General features: G+C 47.1%; 1 protein-coding gene across 1 annotated transcript in view; it reads right to left on the bottom strand.

The window, feature by feature from the left end:
- Positions 1 to 5,443: 5,443 nt before the first annotated feature.
- The window catches only part of CDCP1 (CUB domain containing protein 1), a 52,725-nt gene continuing 40,451 nt past the window's right edge, over positions 5,444 to 17,717 (bottom strand). The window contains exons 5-9 of the mRNA XM_065885672.1: positions 13,801 to 14,022; positions 12,380 to 12,763; positions 10,624 to 10,989; positions 8,496 to 8,583; positions 5,444 to 5,873 (exon numbers count right to left, since the gene is read on the bottom strand). Coding sequence (XP_065741744.1) covers positions 5,444 to 5,873; positions 8,496 to 8,583; positions 10,624 to 10,989; positions 12,380 to 12,763; positions 13,801 to 14,022 — 1,490 coding nt within the window. The remainder of the gene's footprint in view (positions 5,874 to 8,495; positions 8,584 to 10,623; positions 10,990 to 12,379; positions 12,764 to 13,800; positions 14,023 to 17,717) is intronic.

Raw genomic sequence — 17,717 nt, 5'->3', positions numbered from 1 at the left:
TGAGAGAGTGGCATGGACATATATACACTACCAAATGTAAAATAGATAGCTAGTGGGAAGCAGCCACATAGCACAGGGAAATCAGCTCGGTGCTTTGTGACCACCTAGAGGGGTGGGATAGGGAGGGTGGGAGGGAGACACAAGAGAGAAGGGATATGGAGATATATGTATACGTATAGCTGATTCACTTTGTTATAAAGCAGAAACTAACACAACATTATAAAGCAATTATACTCCAAAAAAGATGTTAAAAAAAAGAAAAAAAGTTATGGAACGAGGCAGGAGAGTGGGGGAGGGGGGAGTTGGATGAAGGTGATCAAAAGGTACAAACTTCCAGTTATAAGATAAATAAGTACTAGGGATGTAATGTACAGCATGACTAATATACTTAACACTGCTGTATGTTATATACAAAAGTTAAGAGAGTAAATCCTGAGTTCTCATCACAAGAAAAAAATTTTAAAAAAGTTTGTATATATATGAAATGATGGATGTTCACTAAACTTATTGTGGTAACCATTCCATGATGTATGTCAGTCAAATCATTATGCTGTATACCTTAAACTAAGTGTTGTATGTTAATTATTATCTCAATAAAACTGGAAGATAAATAAATAAATAAATAAATGCATGCTTTGAGCCCAACATCTAGAAATCTTCTAACTACCTTCTGGACTCAAAACCTGAGGTTACAGTTTATTCTAACCATTAGCCCTTTCCCCCCTTCATTTTCTATAGAAATGTCCCTCATTAAGTGCCTGATTGCTCACACTATGTAGAGGCTTAACTTAAGTGGGCACCCTGCTCCCACCTGCAGTACCATTTCCTGAAATGAAACACAACTGTTTCACCAGAGTGACTTATCCCACGTCTAAGAGACTGATTCAGTAAGATATGGGGCAATATACTTAGATTTGCTCTTTTCCTCTTGTTCCATCTATGGCGCTTCCGCCTTTGTAGATCTCTTATTTCAATACTTCGAACCCAAATCTCTCTGCACAGCTGCCAATTCAACTTTTAATATATGAAACTTATTTATGTTTCAAATGGGAGAATGAGGGATTCAGAGTATCCCACCCCAAAATATGCAAGCCTGGTGTAAGGATCATTTTGAGCTGAAGGCAATTAAGAAGAAACGGACACAAGAAAAATTCTCTGTCCTCTCCCTCTCTACCGGGAAGGACAGTTTGATTCTTTAATCACCAGAGACAACTCTAGACTCTTAGCCCAGAGATGACAGCAGAGAAATCTATACAACACACCTTGCGAAAACCCGTATTTTCCATTAACTCCCCCCGTTTATTTACCTTTTCACAATTTGCCACTCACTCCTAGAAGCTCGAAGTACTTTTCCTTTGTCTTGTCACTTCTCTACAAATTTACTGCTCTTATGATGCAATATATGCATCCCCTTAAATCTGAGGCTCTGAGACTGACGCACCCATAGGCTAGAATGGATGTGACACTGTGCCAGCTTCCAGGCCCAGGCCTTGAGGGACTAGCAGCTCCGACATCCTGATGCTGGGAACACTCGCCCTGGGAAGCGAGCCTCTGTGTTGTGAAGAAGCCCAGGAAGCCCTGTGGAGTGAGTGGTCCACATGATGAGGAATCAATGCTCCCAGCTGGCAGCCAGCAATAACCTGCCGGCTGTGTGATGCACCATTTTGAAAGTGGATTCTAGTTGAGCTGCTCCAGAAAGGCCACACGGAGCAGAGATAAGCCATCCCTGCTGATCCCTGCTCAACGTGGGTTTGTGGCAAAATATGTGATTGTTCTTAAGTCACTAAGGTCTGCTGTGGTTTGTTACACAGCAGTGCCCGGTCTCCTCCGTGTACTTGGGTCTCCCCTCCAAGTGCATGGCAGGTTGGTGGGGACCCGCTTGGAGCTTCCCTCTCCCACTGCCTTTCTGGTGGCTTGTGACCTGCACTGGGTGTAGAGCAGTCAGTGGCAAGGGTGGCCTCTGTGGGGGTCAGGTATTGGGAGGGTCACACAGAGGGGGCTCAGGTTGCCTCAACAAGAACAGAACAAACTCTGGCCTCTCAGTCACTCATCGGCAGCCCGGAGTCCAGCTTGCTGGACCATAAACACATAGAGAAGATGGAATCTGCTGAGCCCATGTTGAACCTGGGAAATGAGGGCCTCAGCTGAACCAGGGGACAGGTCGCCAAAGCATTTAAACAACCTGATGCCTTTTTTTCTGTATATTTGTTTATTTAAAAAAGTGTAGGAAATGAATAAAATGCTGCCTCAAAAGTATATACAACAAATAAATTATTTTGAGTTAAGCATTGCAGATCCACACAAATCAGTCCCAACCTTGACCCAGGTTATGTTCCATGGACTTATGCTTTTCCCCCTTGACTCTTCCTTGAGACATCGCCCTCCCGTGCAAAATGACTGCAGCATTAACCAGTCCTGTCTGAGTCGGGCTTTGTCACAGAGGATGGGCGTGAGGGCAGCCCGGCATCAGCAGACCCAGCGTGGAGGATACTGTGCTGGCACAGGCTAGGCTTCAACAAACGTGTTTGGTTTTCAGTGACCCTGAAATATTTTACAGAAGTGGGGCCTGGGCTTTAAAGGAAAGAGCCAGGGGTATGTCGGGCTGGCCCCTTCAAGGAGGCATGTCTTTGGGAAACATTAAATCCACCTGAGGTCTCAGAAAGACAGCAACTTGGCCTGGAGTTTTGAGCTCTCGGTTAAAAGAAAATGGCCACGTGGTGCCCTTATGAGTAAAGGTGGCGTGTGATGACAGCCATGCTTTAAGGGTGGGATTCAGAGCACTGACTGAGTGACTGTCAGAAGCAGCCAGGAGGTCAGAGAAGGCAGAGAATGGAGGGCCAGGGCCCCAACGATGATTTTAAATATTGATACAATTTCAGCAGAGGGAAGGAAGGCACAGCCCTCCTCTGGCCCTTCCTGGAGGGTGTTTGCCAGCATCTCAGGTCGACGCTGAGGGTCCCTGGGCAGAGCCAGCCTTTCAGAAGTAAAGGTGTCACTGTCAGCACCGAAGGCGTAATTTAAAAAACCCCAACATACTCTTCCTTCTGGAAAGAGTTAAAAAAAAACCCTGGAACACACCATTTAGGAGATTGCAAAACTCCTTTTCATGGAGGCAAAGTAGCAGGTGGACAAGTCTGGGCAGTGTATTTCCAAGGTGAAGTCACTGAACACGACGACCTGCATCTACTTTTCTTTTTTTTTTTTAAAGTTAATTCATTTTATTTTTTTTAAATTTATTTATTTGGCTGCATTGGGTCTTTGTTGCTGCACGCGGGCTTTCTCTAGTTACGGCGAGCGGGGGCTACTCTTTGTTATGGTGAGCGGGCGTCTCATTGCAATGGCTTCTCTTGTTGCGGAGCACGGGCTCTAGGGCGCGTAGGCTTCAGTAGTTGTGGCATGCAGGTTCAGCAGTTGTGGCTCGTGGGCTCTAGAGTGCAGGCTCAGTAGTTGTGGTGCTCGGGCTTAGTTGCTCTGTGGCATGTGGGATCCTCCTGGACCAGGGTTTGAACCCATGTACCCTGTATTGGCAGGCGGATTCTTTAACCACTGCGCCACCAGGGAAGCCCTACATCTACTTTTTAAAGGAGGTTTTGCCACAGAAGTATCGACCTGGGACTGTACTGACAAGCCATAACACAATCCTTCTCCTCCCAGATGAGAACAGGGGCCACAAAGGCAAATGCCCACAGGAGCTGGGCTGGTAATTAGTATAAATGAAGGATGTGGGCTGTGTGTAAAAGAAACTTTCCTGAAGCACCCATCAGCCTTAAGAATTGTCTTCTTATTTCACATGAGATATGAGTCTTGAACTTTCCATTTCATTATGAGAAGCAACTCTGCAGGGTGTTGACCAATAGCAGCAGACCCTCAGCCTCAGTGTGTGAGGTGGCAGGGTTGGTGGGCCCTGCGGTGAACTGGTGAACCAGATGCCGCATCTAAAGATGAGCTGCGTTTCAACTCCAGCTGGTTGTTGCTCGGTGAGAATGTGAGCCGCAGCATGGCCAGACCTTCTGATCCGGAATTTTATGTAAACATTTTATAATTTTAAATGTTGGTGACTAACTCTTTAAAAAGATGCGCAGGCTAAAAAAAACACACCTGTAGGCTGGATCATTCTCCAGTCTCTCCTGCAGGGGCAGGAAAGGTGTGGTAGGCAGAATAATGGTCCATGTCCTAATCCCCAGCACCTGTGGATATGTTACCTTACAGGGCGGAAGGGACTTTTCAGTGTAATTAAAGATCTTGAGATGGGGAGATAATTCTGGATTATCCGGCCGGGCTTTATAAGTGAAAGGTCCTTGTCAGTAAAAGAGGGAAGCAAGAGCGTCACACTGCCACCATCTGACGCAAGGAATGTGAGCAGCCTCTACAAACTGGAAAAGGCAAGGAGATGGATTCTCCCCTAGAGACTCCAGAAGGAGCACAGCTCTGCTGACACATGGATTTTAGCTCAGTGAAACCCATTTTGTGCTTCTGATCTCCAGAGCCCTGAGATAGGAAATTTGCGTTCTTTTAAGCCACCGTGCTTGTGGTAATTTGTTGCAGTAGCATTAGGAAACTAATACAGGCGGCCACCCTTTGGTGTATCCTTCAATGTTTTTAGAGGATGAAAATACTCTCTAAATTTCTATTTAGATGCTGAAGTATTGCTGCAGCTGGGAGAGCCACACATGGCAATTCCATGAAATTTCTCTTACTTCTAGGTCAAAGGACAATGGGACTCAAGATGGATTTCTGTGGTAGGATAACCACACGCAGAGCAAGAGAACCAGCAAGTCTCTTATCAAAGCAGATGTGCGTCAGTACCCTCAAACACGCACACCCTTTTCTGGCTGGACAGACTGCAAATTATTCCCACCTCCCAGGGGACAAGCACATGTTTATCTAGTGGTCAGCAGAAGTCAAAACCCAGCCATCTAACCAGTTAGCGTGAGCTGTCACTACGTCAGGTGAAAAGAGCTGCATGGCTATACATTTGACTTCTTAAATACACAGGACCACCAAATAAATATAATAAAGCATACTGACATTTCCACCCAGGGGACCCCAGTGAGAGCACGGGTCTCTGTGGGCTCCTAGGGGTTGGCACTGTCAACCTGAAGAAGTCTAAATCCAAATCCAAATCCAAATCCAAATCCAAATCCAGGGCTCACTGCATCCCTGTCCTGCGTGATTCAGCCTCTCCCCTCTCATTATGGACTGGTTACAACCCAACCTGAGTTTAGAAGGACTTTCACTGTGATGATTGTATCCAGATCACAATTCATCATTTTCAATGTCTCAGCACTGGAATGAGTCCACTTGGAAATCAGAAGTTGGTGGCATCCAGAAAAACCTCCTGCTATCCTTCCACAGAATTCCTCTTCTTCAGGATTTCTGGGTGGGAACCCTAAAGGGCATCTCAGTGCCCTGCTTTATGTCAAGTCTTAGGGGTGGGTCCAAGTTATTCCCCAGGCTCCATGTTCTCGTAGGTTTCTAGCAAGGGAGGGTCTGTGTTCCCATTGCTTATATTCCTGTCGTTGGGGTAGGAGAAGGTGTACGGTTCGCTCTCAGACTCAGAAAGGAAGCCAGAGGATGGCTCATCTTTGGTCAACTTTGCAGTTGGAGCCCTGGAGCATATGCGGGGTGGGGAGGGAGGGCAGTCCCCTGTGGGGCCCTGGAAGGGCCGGTAGGTGTCCACCTTTGGCTGGAGGAAGGACCCTTTGGAATCCTGCAGGAGATGCCCATACACCATGGTGTCATCGATTTCGGCATACACGTGGGATTCGTTGTCCTTCCGTCTTTTCTGAAACGTTTTTGGCTGCATCGGCACCTGGGTATTGACGTTACCATTGTAGATACCTACAGCTGGGCCCTTGTTGATCTTCTTTTTCCTACTGAGGAAGGGAACAAGACAGGAGTCAGAGAAAACGATCTTAGAGGCTCACCAACTGTACATCCCTACTGGAATGAAGATCATTCAGGGTTCTGACTGGGTCTCCCCCAAGTCCCTCAAATAGCTTAGCGTTTGAAACTGAAACTGCTGTCCTCAGCGAACAGTTAGAAAGGGACCAGCTTCTGTCTCCAGTTTTTAAGGTGGAAACAGGAGCAGAGAGTGGTTTAGAGAGGGCACTGTTAACACCCTCTGTGCCTGAGTTTGCTTTGATACCTGCGTGGTATCCAAAGGTAGAGACATCTGACAACCTCTCTTTCCTAGCAGAGACAGGTGGTGTCCCAAACCAACCACATCAAGCACGGGTGTACCTAGGGCAACCTTCTATGACTCTCTGAGTTCTTTCCTGTAGCTAATGCTTCATCTCAGTTTTGCATGAGCACAAACTATGACCATCTGGTTTCTAAATGATAGCATACGACACTCAGGAAGGTTGTATCTTAGTTTTTAGCTGGAGTTGGGGACAGTAGGACTCAGCATCAGTAGAGGGATCCAGTCCCTTCAGCAGTAACCTCCAAAAGAGGAAAGAGCTACAAAGAAGACAGAAGTCAGGCTGGGGTGCCCGGGTTCCTCCCTAACGCCATTAATGCTTGGTTTGTAATGTTCTTTGGTATTGGACATGGATGGGCATTTGCACTCCCTGCCTCGGAAAACAAAGCCTCGCCCTCCATCTCCACCAGTGAAAAGCAGGGGATGCTGACTTTTTAGCTGACCAGAGATTCAAATGGAGGACAGTAGCTCAATTAGCATAATGGACCACATAATGCATGGCTGGCGGTTCACTAATTGTGAACCTGTACTTTTCTGAGATAAAAATAAATCTAGCACATGTAGCTTGTAACACTGGGTTCCCTGGCCAGGATGACAGGCTGCAAGGCCTCCAGCCTGAAGCCTTTTAGCAATGCTCCGCCCATGTGCTCCTACAGTACACCTTGCTTGTCCCCACCAAGCTCTTCTCACACTGTCCTGACACCGCCTCCTTATTTGCCTGCTTCTTTAGTCCCTCTGCCCCCATAGACGGCAGGAGAAAAGACTGTGTCTTGTGTATCCCCAGCATCTCTCCTGGTTCCTAGGGCCTAGGAGACCCTCAGGAAATACATGCTTAATGACCAAGTTCAACGGCACTGTCTGCCCTCCTTCTCATGGCAGGAACCCGTCCTCCCTCCCAACCCAACTTGGGGACAGACAAGCCTTATGCAAACCTGCCAGCCAGTGGCCTCCCCCACAGCAAGGCAGGGGCTGGTAATTCCCAGGCCGGGACTGGGGCACTTTAGGGATGGAGGCAAGTGCTGGCCCCTCCCCTCGTCCAATTCCCTCCTGATGAGGAACCTGGGGCCCAGTGTTAATGCCATGCTTTCCCATCTGGGTGGAACATACTGTGCACCCCAGACAGGAAAGTTTCCTGAGAGGAGTGATACAATGATGTTTCTTTAAAAGAAGTCCTTTTCCCTCATGCCAGATGTGTGCAATCACATTTCACAGAGAAGACGCCTCCCCCTGAACCTGCCAACCCACCCTCATCAGTAGAGACATTTCTGATCAGCAATTTCAATTGTTTGCTCATGGCCCCAGTTAATAAAAAAAATTTTTTTTTTTTTTTAGTTTTTTTGCTAAGGGAAATAGCTTCCCCCCGCCCCCATGGCTTTAGTTAGAAATAGGAGCAGAACTGATGAAATCTGGCAGCAGCATGTACTCTGTCTAAAAAGGTCAGCACTTTCCTCTCATAAAACAGAAGCTGTTATCCTGAGGGGGTGGAAGGTGAGACTGAGTCAGTTAACTGGGTCTTCCTTCCTCTTGCCCACAGGGCTGGCTTTTTGATGCTTGTCTGGAGGCCAATAAACAAGCATAAAACAGACAGTTTGTTTAAGAAACTGGAGGAGAACAAGCTGGGCAGCGTGAGTGGTTTTCCTCAAGGTGACAGGGGGAGCGGGTTCACAGGCCTGGTCTGGCAGGGTCTACGGGAGCGTTTTCCTGCCAAGATCACCCGTGTGAGGACCACGGTCTAATGAGCAGACAGTAAATGATTCACAGGGGACTTATGCTGAGGCAGCTGCGTAAAACTGCAGGCTAAAATGTCACCGCATGTGTATTTTTTTTCCTACTAGGTAGGGGATTTTTTCCCCCTCCACGCATAATTCACATCCAGCAATATTATTTATTTTCCACTTCTCCTTTTTTTGGCAACGCCAGGTGGCTTGCAGGATCTTAGTTCCCCAAACAGGGATCCAACCCGCACCCTCGGCAGTGAAAGGTTGGAGTCCTAATTGCTGGACTGCCAGGGAATTCACCCCCTGCAATATTTATTTTTTTGGCCGCACTGCATAGCACGTGGGACCTTAGTTCCCCGACCAGGGATTGAACCGGCGCCCCCTGCACTGGAAGCACGGAGTCTTAACCCCTGGACCGCTAGGGAAGTACCCGCCCTGGCAATATTATTTAACATTGACCTTTGCGGGGGAAAATGGAAAGCAAGGAAAAAAGTCAATAATTAATGACAGCTCTGGTCTGTGTGATGTAAGGAGGTGTCAGCTCAGGTGAAGACAGTTCGAGAAATTCCACCTACTTCTTTTTCACAAAGCAAATGATGAGTCCGAGGGCAAACAGCAGTAAGGCGCCACCTCCCACCACCGCGAGGATGATGACAGTCAGGTCTGTGAACAGAGACACAAGGGAGGAGAATGGGGAGACACTTGGTGTCAGGCTGGTGATGAGCTCCAGTAGACAGTCTTCAAAGATGGCTACCATCCATTCCTTCCCTCCTCGTACGCACATGCTGCTCCTCACTTTAAGGGGAATCTGTTTCCTTTCCTCTTGAATATGGGCTGTGCTGGTGTGGACCTAACCTTTTAGAAACCTGGCAGCTTCCTGCGCTTCCTGAGGAAAAGCCAGCCACCATGTAAGAAGTCTGACTATGCTGAGACCATGCTGTGAGGAAGCCCAAGTAGCCATGTGGAGACTCCATGAGGAAGACAAACCAAGGCTCCCAGCCTTGAAAGTGAGCAATGGTGAACCATCCCAGCCCCCCTCTAGCTATTCAAGGCATCTGGCTGAGGCCCCTCATATCTTAGAGCAGAGATGAGCCACCTGCTGTGCTCCATCCAAATTCCTGACCCATGGAATTGTGAGCAAAAAAAAAATGGTTATTGTCTAAGCCACTAAATCTTGGAATAGTTTGTTATGCAGTGAAAGATAACTAAAACAAACTGGGGGACCTACCAGATCTATTCCAAAGGCTACTCCTGGCCTATCCCAGCTGTGCTCCCCTGATCGCCACAGCCCATGTTGGAGGAGAGAAGAGCAGGGGGTGTAGAAGAAAGCAGGGAGTCAAAAGTCAGAGGTGAAGGAGTTAAGGAGAGGGTTGTTTCATGTGTGCTGTCCTTCTCCTACAGTTGTACAAAGGTAAAAGGAAATATATCAGAGAGAGAGCCCTGCACCAAACCAGGATTTAGGATTTCTGGCTTGTTCAATAAGAAAACAAAAGGTGAGACCGTGAGAAAATAGGACTAGAAATAAATGACAGAAAATGAATGTAAGAGAGGAAGAAAACTCAGGAGCTAATCTGAGAGTGTGGGCGAGCTTTTCACTTGTGGCTTCTGGTCCCTGTCGGTTCTCTTGCTGCTAACCACCTGTGTGGCCTTGGGTGGACACGCAGTCTATCCGACCACCCAGAAGGGAAGGGGCTGGGGAAAAAAACCTCCGTGGTTCCAACACTCTGTGGTGCTCTGTGACTATCTTGGAATCAAGGGCTAACACGGCCCCACCAGAGATTGCCTGAAACTCTTCAGTGGATACTACCACTTTGGGCATAAAGGCAAAATCCTCATCATGGCTCTGAGGCCCACGACTGAGGGCATTCAAGGATTCTAATGTTTCACTGGACTAAATAAAAAATGCCAGCATCATGTATCTGTGTCACACTTTCCAGGTCCTCACAGTTTTAATCACCAACACTGAATCCCCAGTGATAATTTTATGGGGTAGTTACAATCATCTATTCTCTGCAGAGGAAGATCAGAGGAGTAAAGAGACTTCCCCTATGTCAGAAAGAGGTTAATAGTAGATTGACTACCAAAATGCCCTAATTCTTCCCCTGCCCTGACCCATGTCCTTTATTTACTGTGTGATCCTGCAGCTCCTCCCATCAAGAGATGGAGTCTACCTGTCCACCCCTTGAATCTGGGCTGACCAAACCAATGCTGTCAAAGGGACAGGGTATGAGTTCCTAACCTAAGCGTCAGGACACCTTGCATGCTTTCCCCCAGCCTCTCTTGGATCTCTCTGCCTCTGCCATGAGAACAGGCCCCAGTTTGGAGGATAAGAGACCATGCTGAGGAGAGCCAAGGAATCCCAGTTATCACGGCTGATCTTGGCTGGGCTCCAGGCATGTGAGAGTGCCCGGCCAAGACTGACAAAGTCCTCTAACCAACCTGCAGCTGCCCACAGGTGCTTGAGTGAATGAACCCTGACAAGCCCAGCTCAGAACTGCCCAGCCAACATGTGAGCAATAACAAATGGCTATTTTTAAGCCACTGAGTTCTGGGGTGGTTTGTTATACAGTATTATTGACACAATAGCTGACTGATACATGGACAGCCAGGACTCAAATCCATGCTTTCTGACTTGCCTTCCGGTCTTGCTCCTGATCCCTCAGCTACCAACTGCTATCCACCACCACCGCCGAAAGACCTTACCCATGGTCCTTGGGGTAAGCGAGACCCAGAAAAGCAGGTCCAGCTGCTTCTTGCTCATGGGGCTGCAGTTGGAGATGTTGACCCAGAAGCTGTGATAGCGGAAGCTTGGCTTGGGCAGCACCTCCTCCTCCAGGCTGAAGATCTCCTCGGTGTGGGCCCGCTGCTCCTGGATGATCATGAACGCACGCCCTGTCTGGCAGACCACGCCCGTCCGCTCTTTGAGGAAGGTCAGGCAGGCCACCTGGTCTTGGGGCACGCTGATGTTCCAGGACACGGAGGTGAGGGATGGTAGGCCCTTGTCCCAGTTAGGGGTCCTCAGGTAGACCTTGCTTTTCGTGTCCAGGGTCACTGTGAAAACACCTTCCTCTGCAGGAAAAGGAAGAGAATCCACTCAGATGTTGTTTCACTCAATCAGGATGGAGAGAATAGGAGGGTGGAGGAGATGATGCTATACTGTCCAGACTACAGAGCTTCCTGCCATGATGGAGAGGCTCTGGATCTGCACTGGCTAAGAGAGTAGCCACAGCTGCATGTGTCTGTTGAAGACTTGGAACGTGCTTGGTGTGACTGAAGACCTGAATTTTTAATTTTGTTTACTATTAATTTAAATTTAAATTGCCACGTGTGGCCAGTGGCTACCATATTGGTCAGCAAAGGAATAGAGTCTCAGATTGGGTTCTCGGGCCTTTTGAAAAAACCAACCAAACAACCAACCAAACAAACAAACACAAAACAGGCCAGTTTGCCAAACTGGTGGTTGTCTCAGCTTCCTTTCAGAAATGCCCTCAATGGAGCTAACACCTATCCAACGCCCTGCTCCATGGTGGGACTGGTGTACACTGATTTCTATTTTGGAGATTTAGAAAACTTCAGGTTCTGGGAAGAATTCTTTCTGGTTGCAAAGTTGAAAGGTTCTCTGACATGTCAACTAATCCACTCCTTATCTTCAGGTGAGATAAAAGCCCAACACTCCACACTGAGGATGGTGTGTCTTATTTTCAAAGACTCCCCAGAAGGAGTTTCTCTGGTAACCTTGGAGATACCAGGCAACTTGGAATGACCTTAATCTTACGGCCAGATTCATTTCCCTCCCACTCATGCCTCTGAGAACAAAATTACAGGGTAAACCTTGAATTAAGGTCTTGGTCAATTTAAAAATGAACTTAGCAACTTGTAGTGGTGACTGTGAATTTTAAAATCAACAATGTAGAGTTCACCGTTGTGACCAATTTAAACCTCACTTGCTGCCTGAGAAGATCATACATTAGCCTCCCAGGAGGGGTCTGCTCCCCCATGCAGGAGAACGCTCTAGAGATTCATCTCTCTCCCAGTATTCCTTCCTCTGTGCCCTCCGAACTGCGTTCTGAATTGTCAAAGCAGAATCATAAAAATATCTGCATAAGGATTTGTATGTTACCACTTCAAGAATCCAGGACTTGGGAATATTTGGTTAGTTCTCATTTATGCCCTGCCTGCTTCCAAAAAAGCCTCGAACCTGATTATTTGTTCTGCTGCCTACCAACCATCACCTCCCACTGTCAGACAGTCTTATTTCTAACTCCTGGAATTTTCCACACTAGGTTAATGGTAAAGTCAGGATTAGGACTCATCATCTTGTATAAGGAACAGCCCACTCAGCTATCCCTTCTCTTCAAATTGACAATTGACACGATCAGAAAACCAAAATAAGATAAGTGTCCCCATAAGAAAGGCTAAGAGGGCATCGAGATGGGGAGAGAGTGAAAGACCACCTTACCTTTAAAGTGGGGGACAAAGGACACGGTCAGGCTCTGCCTGGAGGCCTCTTGCTGGAAGCTGGGGGCAGAGGTACGGAGGGTCACTGAGACGTTCTGCTTCACCTGAATCTGCTCGATGGAGCCTCCAGAGCAGAAGGAGCCGAAGTAAAGGTCCTGGCCGGGAACGGCACTGGCCACGAGGTAGCTGAAGCTGGTGTTGCAAACCCTCTCGTGAGTGTGCTGCTGCAGCTTCTGGGCAGGCACCAGTGCCAGGCTGATGCTGTCTTTGGGCACCAGCAGCTTCCAGGAGAAGTCGTGCAGCTGCACAGGCAGCTGGAGGATGTACCACGGCACCTGGAGCGAGTAGGACTTCTTCCTGTGGCAGTACTGGTGGTCCAGGCAGCCTACGAAAGAGGGGTTCGTGGTACCCAGGCTGGGAGGAAACCGGAAGTGCATCCTCTCCAGCTCTCAAGTCAGCCCAAGGCTTTCTCGCTTTTCCCTTTGGTCTCTCCTCTCCTGCTCTGTCCTGCGCTCCTGCCTCCTTGACGCCCGTTTCCTAGCTTCCCTCCTGCTCTTGCATTCTTACTCTCCACTAAACTGGCAGAACAACTTCTGGGGAGTATTCAGGGTTGAAATTTTCTCTTCTTGTTTGCTCAAGTTCTCAACTAAGACAACCTGTGTCTTAGATGCTAAGTGCCACGTGGGCAGGGTACAGGTTTTTCCTTTCACCCAGCCCTGCTGCCCAGTGTCCCTGCCTGTGGGGAGGCAGTTCGCCTAGTGGTTAGAGCTGGGAGCAGAGTTGGGGAGATCTCAGCTGGCGTTTCAGCTCTGCCGCTTCCTAACGGGGTGGCCTCGGACTGGCTGCTTTGCCTCTCGCGGCTTTAGCTACTGCCTCAGTGGAGACCCTAAGAGCATCCACATCAGAGATGATGGTGGCCCAGCAAGGAGGTGACTATTGGTTATGCTGCCCTCCACTGATTGAACATTTCTATGTGACTAGCACATGTCGGGCATGGCTAGTAGCTAAAGGGATAAAAAATGGAAGAAGCCAAAGTTTTTGAGCTCAAGACTTGGTCTCATGCAACAGAAGACAAATGAGCAGTGAGCGTGGAAGCAGGGGGCATGCGCATGGGGGAGGCTGGGGAAGGCTACGAGGATTTCACAGGAGGGAGACTGGAGGCTGGACAGAGGAGACGTGAGCATGGACACGGGGGATGCCACTTGCTTCTGAAAGATGCATGTTCCCACGGAGGCTGCTGGTCTCAAAGTGGGTGTGTCTCCACCTCGCTCTGTGCTTCTTGGTTGCCCTTGCTCACCCTCACTGCCGGGGGCATTTCTGATCATACTGTTTACAAACCACCCAGTGGACCCCACTAAGACAGGGCGAGGGGGGAGAACTCCCACAGCCCGGGAGGAGCACACTGAAGGGGCAGGGGCGTACTTATGGTTTTCTCGGCGTTGATCCACAGCCGTGTCAGATCATCACAAAGGAAGGAGATCTTGTGTTTGGAGCCAGCTGTCAGGGTGAGGTTGGTGCTGCAGGTCCGAGAGTCCAGACACACGAAGCAGCCGGGGACAAATTTGCGGCTCAGTTTGCTGGGCCGTTGCTCGATGGTCAGCGACGTGGCTTGCTCGTTACTCAAGTCAACCACGTAGGTTTTATCTGGAACCACAAATAGAAAACAGGCATGAAGAATGGATCAGGATGAGCCCCGTGAGATGGCAAAAATGAGCACAAAATCTCTCATGGCTGGGGGACGTTGGGAAATTTTTTTATTATTAAGAAAACATTACGATAGCTTGAAACAAAATTTAAAAAGAAAGTCAGGGCTTTCCTGGTGGCGCAGTGGTTGAGAGTCCGCCTGCCAATGCAGGGTACGCGGGTTCATGCCCCGGTCCAGGAAGATCCCACATGCCGCGGAGCGGCTGGGCCCGTGAGCCATGGCCGCTGGGCCTGCGCGTCCGGAGCCTGTGCTCCGCTGCGGGAGAGGCCGCAACAGTGAGAGGCCCGCATACCGCAAAAAAAAAAAAAAAAAAAAAAAAAAGAAAGTCAGTGGACTGCATTTTGTCCATCCTTATGTAACTGCTTTCATTTCTTCAAACTCATTTTAGTCCTTGTGCGTATGCATGCATATTTGCGCCTATTTAACAGTATGGTGTATATAAAATTTTATACTCAGATTTTACTTCATTATTTTGTGCAGATACACTTATTTTACCATATAGTTTTCATATTCACTAAGCTTTTAAAATATTCATTAATCTTAGTCATCTAAGGGAGATTTAGCATCACCTATTTAAATATTCTCCCTCTATGAAGAGTAATTAACAACAGCTGGTATTAGTGCAGGGATACAAGATTCACAGACAGGATGGAACCATAGCTATTATACTTTAATCTCTAATAAATGCTCCATTTCAAATAAATGACAAGAAGATGAAGTATTCCACAGGCTGGGCCAGGAGAATGGTCTCTCCCATTAGTAAAAGAATAAAATTACACTAGTACTTCAAAGCAGTCACCAAAATAAAAACAAAGAGAATATCTTTATAAATGTGGAATAAACACAAAGTATAAAAGCAAAAAAAAAAATAAATAAAGATTAAAATATCTTTCTGACTTAGGTACCATAAATAATGTTTAAAGGACAAGGGACACACTGGGAGAAAATATTTTCTACAAAGAATGATGGAGAAGTTCACAGTAAAGGAAATATAAATGTCCAAGTAGCCAAAATATGAAGTGTTGTTAATATCACTTGTAATACTACTTATAATCAGAGAAAAGCAAATTAAAAGAAAGTGTATGGTATAAAAATAAAAACCCTACACCCCTATAACGCAGCAGTGTGACATGCGTATATATGCCCTCAGGTGTATGTCAGCGCTGTGACAGTGACTGGAGTAATACTGGAATAGTTAAACAGACCATGAAACTTTCACCAATGGAATATTACGCAGCAGTTAAAAAGAATGAGGGAGATCTAAATATACTGATATAAGAATCTCCAAGATATAGTATTAGGTAAAACAGCAAGTTGTAGAACCATATTTAGACTATGACACCATTTGATTATAAAGTCTCTATGTAAAATGAAATAGCGATTTCTACATGTACATACTTATGTATGTATGTGCTTAATATTTAAGTGAAGAGAAAAAAGATTTGGAGAGAAATATAACAAACCCATAATTGTGGTTACCCTAGGAGGGGGGCCTGGAAGTAGGGACAATACAGATGGTCAGGGGGGATTTTAGCTTTGTCTGTGATGTTTGAATTTTTAGTTAGAAAGTATGTATGTATTTCTTATATAATTTGGAAAAACTGCCCAATTATTGTTTTTTTAGGTCACTTCTATGATTGCGCCACTAGAAGTAAAAGATTCTAATAAGCACACGTGCATGTTTAGTTTTTATCTGTTTCCTCAGGATAAAATCCCAGAACTGATTGTTAGGTGAGAGAATAGGAATATTTTTTCAACTATTTAGAATGGATTACCAGACTACTTTATAAAAGAGTCATTTCACTTTATAATGTCATCCCCAGAAGGCTCTACACTATGAACCCCTGGAAATCACTTTTTACTGAGTTGCTTTTTAATTTCATTCGTTCTGCTTTTACAGAAGCCATCAAGTTAGGAAGATGCCTATGCAAGGTGGTGCTGCCTTTGCAAGTCATGGGTGTTGCTGATGTGTCTACCAGGTATCTTAGCCTCTCTGCCTGCAGCTCCAGTGAATAAATAAGTCCCGTGCCAGTTGGGAAAGCTCTGTTTCCCAAGAGAGTCTGCTAGGCTTCCGCCTTCCTGGTAACAGAAACCATATACTTAATAGAATTGTTCCTTTTGAACTGGCTGCCAGGGATCTCAGTGTCAAATTAGGAGCAAAATAAGGGAAATGTCTTATGGTTGTCATATCTGCTGACTCCTTTCTTTAGCTCTTATTGCTTATGTCTAGGTAAATTTTACTGTAAGTTCTAATAGTGCTTTAATCAGAGAGATGACATACCCAGAGCTGGAGTATATATGCTAATGTTGTTAACTTAAATATGATTTGATTTAGAAAATGGTTAGCTTTTCAATCTCCTAGCCCCACATTCAGCTCATATCTTACTGTCCTTTACAATTTATCTTCGTTGGGCTTCCCCGGTGGCGCAGGGGTTGAGAGTCCGCCTGCCGATGCAGGGGACACGGGTTCGTGCCCTGGTCCGGGAAGATCCCACATGCCGCGGAGCGGCTGGGCCCATGAGCCGTGGCCGTTGAGCCTGCGCGTCTGGAGCCTGTGCTCCACAACGGGAGAGGCTATAGCAGTGAGAGGACCACATACCGCCAAAAAAAAAAATTATCTTCGTTGTTACCTCTGGGAAACCCTCCCTACCCCTACCCTGGCTGTGTTAGGAGCCCTTTTGCTTCTGAAACCCCACTCACCCTTATCGAGGTCCAATCACAGGTTGCAGGAGGCTCCCTACCCCCTCCGTCTTTCCTAATTTGTACAGTATCAAAGTAGTGCACGCAGAGAATTTAAAGCAGGGTTTCTCTGGCTTGGCACTATTGACATTTGGGGCAGGGTAATTCTTCGTTGTGGGGCTGTCCTGTGCACTGTAAGATGTTTAGCAGCATCCCTAGCCTCCACCCACTAGATGCCAGTAGCACCCCTATGGCCCTCCATTAGAACAACCAGAAATGTCTTCAGACATCGTCACATGTCCCTTGGGGGGCAAATTGCTCCTGGCTGAGAACCACTGGTTTAACAAATCAAATAGTTTTCTAAGGTTTGTTATGAAAACAAAACTCCCTCCCCACTGTGACCACTCCCCAGAATAACAACTTTCAACTCTTTTAGCAGGTTCTCTTTACATCCACAGCACCCAACAACATGCTTCTATTGCTGCTTCTAGATATTTCTGTTTCAGGGTTTTTTTAAAAATTAATTAATTAATTAATTTATTTTTGGCTGTGTTGTGTCATCATTGCTGCGCACGGGCTTTCTCTAGTTGTGGTGTGCGGGGGCTACTCTTCGTTGCGGTGCGCAGGCTTCCCACCGCAGTGGCTTCTCTTGTTGTGGAGCTCGGGCTCTAGGCACGCAGGCTCAGTAGCTGTGGCTCGTGGGCTCTAGAGTGCAGGCTCAGTGGTTGTGGTGCACGGGCTCAGTTGCTCCACAGCATGTGGGATCTTCCTGCACCAGGGCTCGAACCTGTGTCCCCTGCATTGGCTTGATTTCTTAACCACTGCGCCACCAGGGGAGCCTGTTTCAGGTATTATTTGTTGGTTTCCCACAAAAGAAGATGAGGATTTCCTCTCCTTCACCCACACTCATGTCCCCCTGCCCACACACCACACCTCGTATACAACATACACACAC

This window comes from Phocoena phocoena, chromosome 10 (assembly GCF_963924675.1).
Source record: "Phocoena phocoena chromosome 10, mPhoPho1.1, whole genome shotgun sequence".
Classification (NCBI taxonomy): Eukaryota; Metazoa; Chordata; class Mammalia; order Artiodactyla; family Phocoenidae; genus Phocoena; species Phocoena phocoena.
This window is presented reverse-complemented; position numbering and strand designations above follow the sequence as displayed.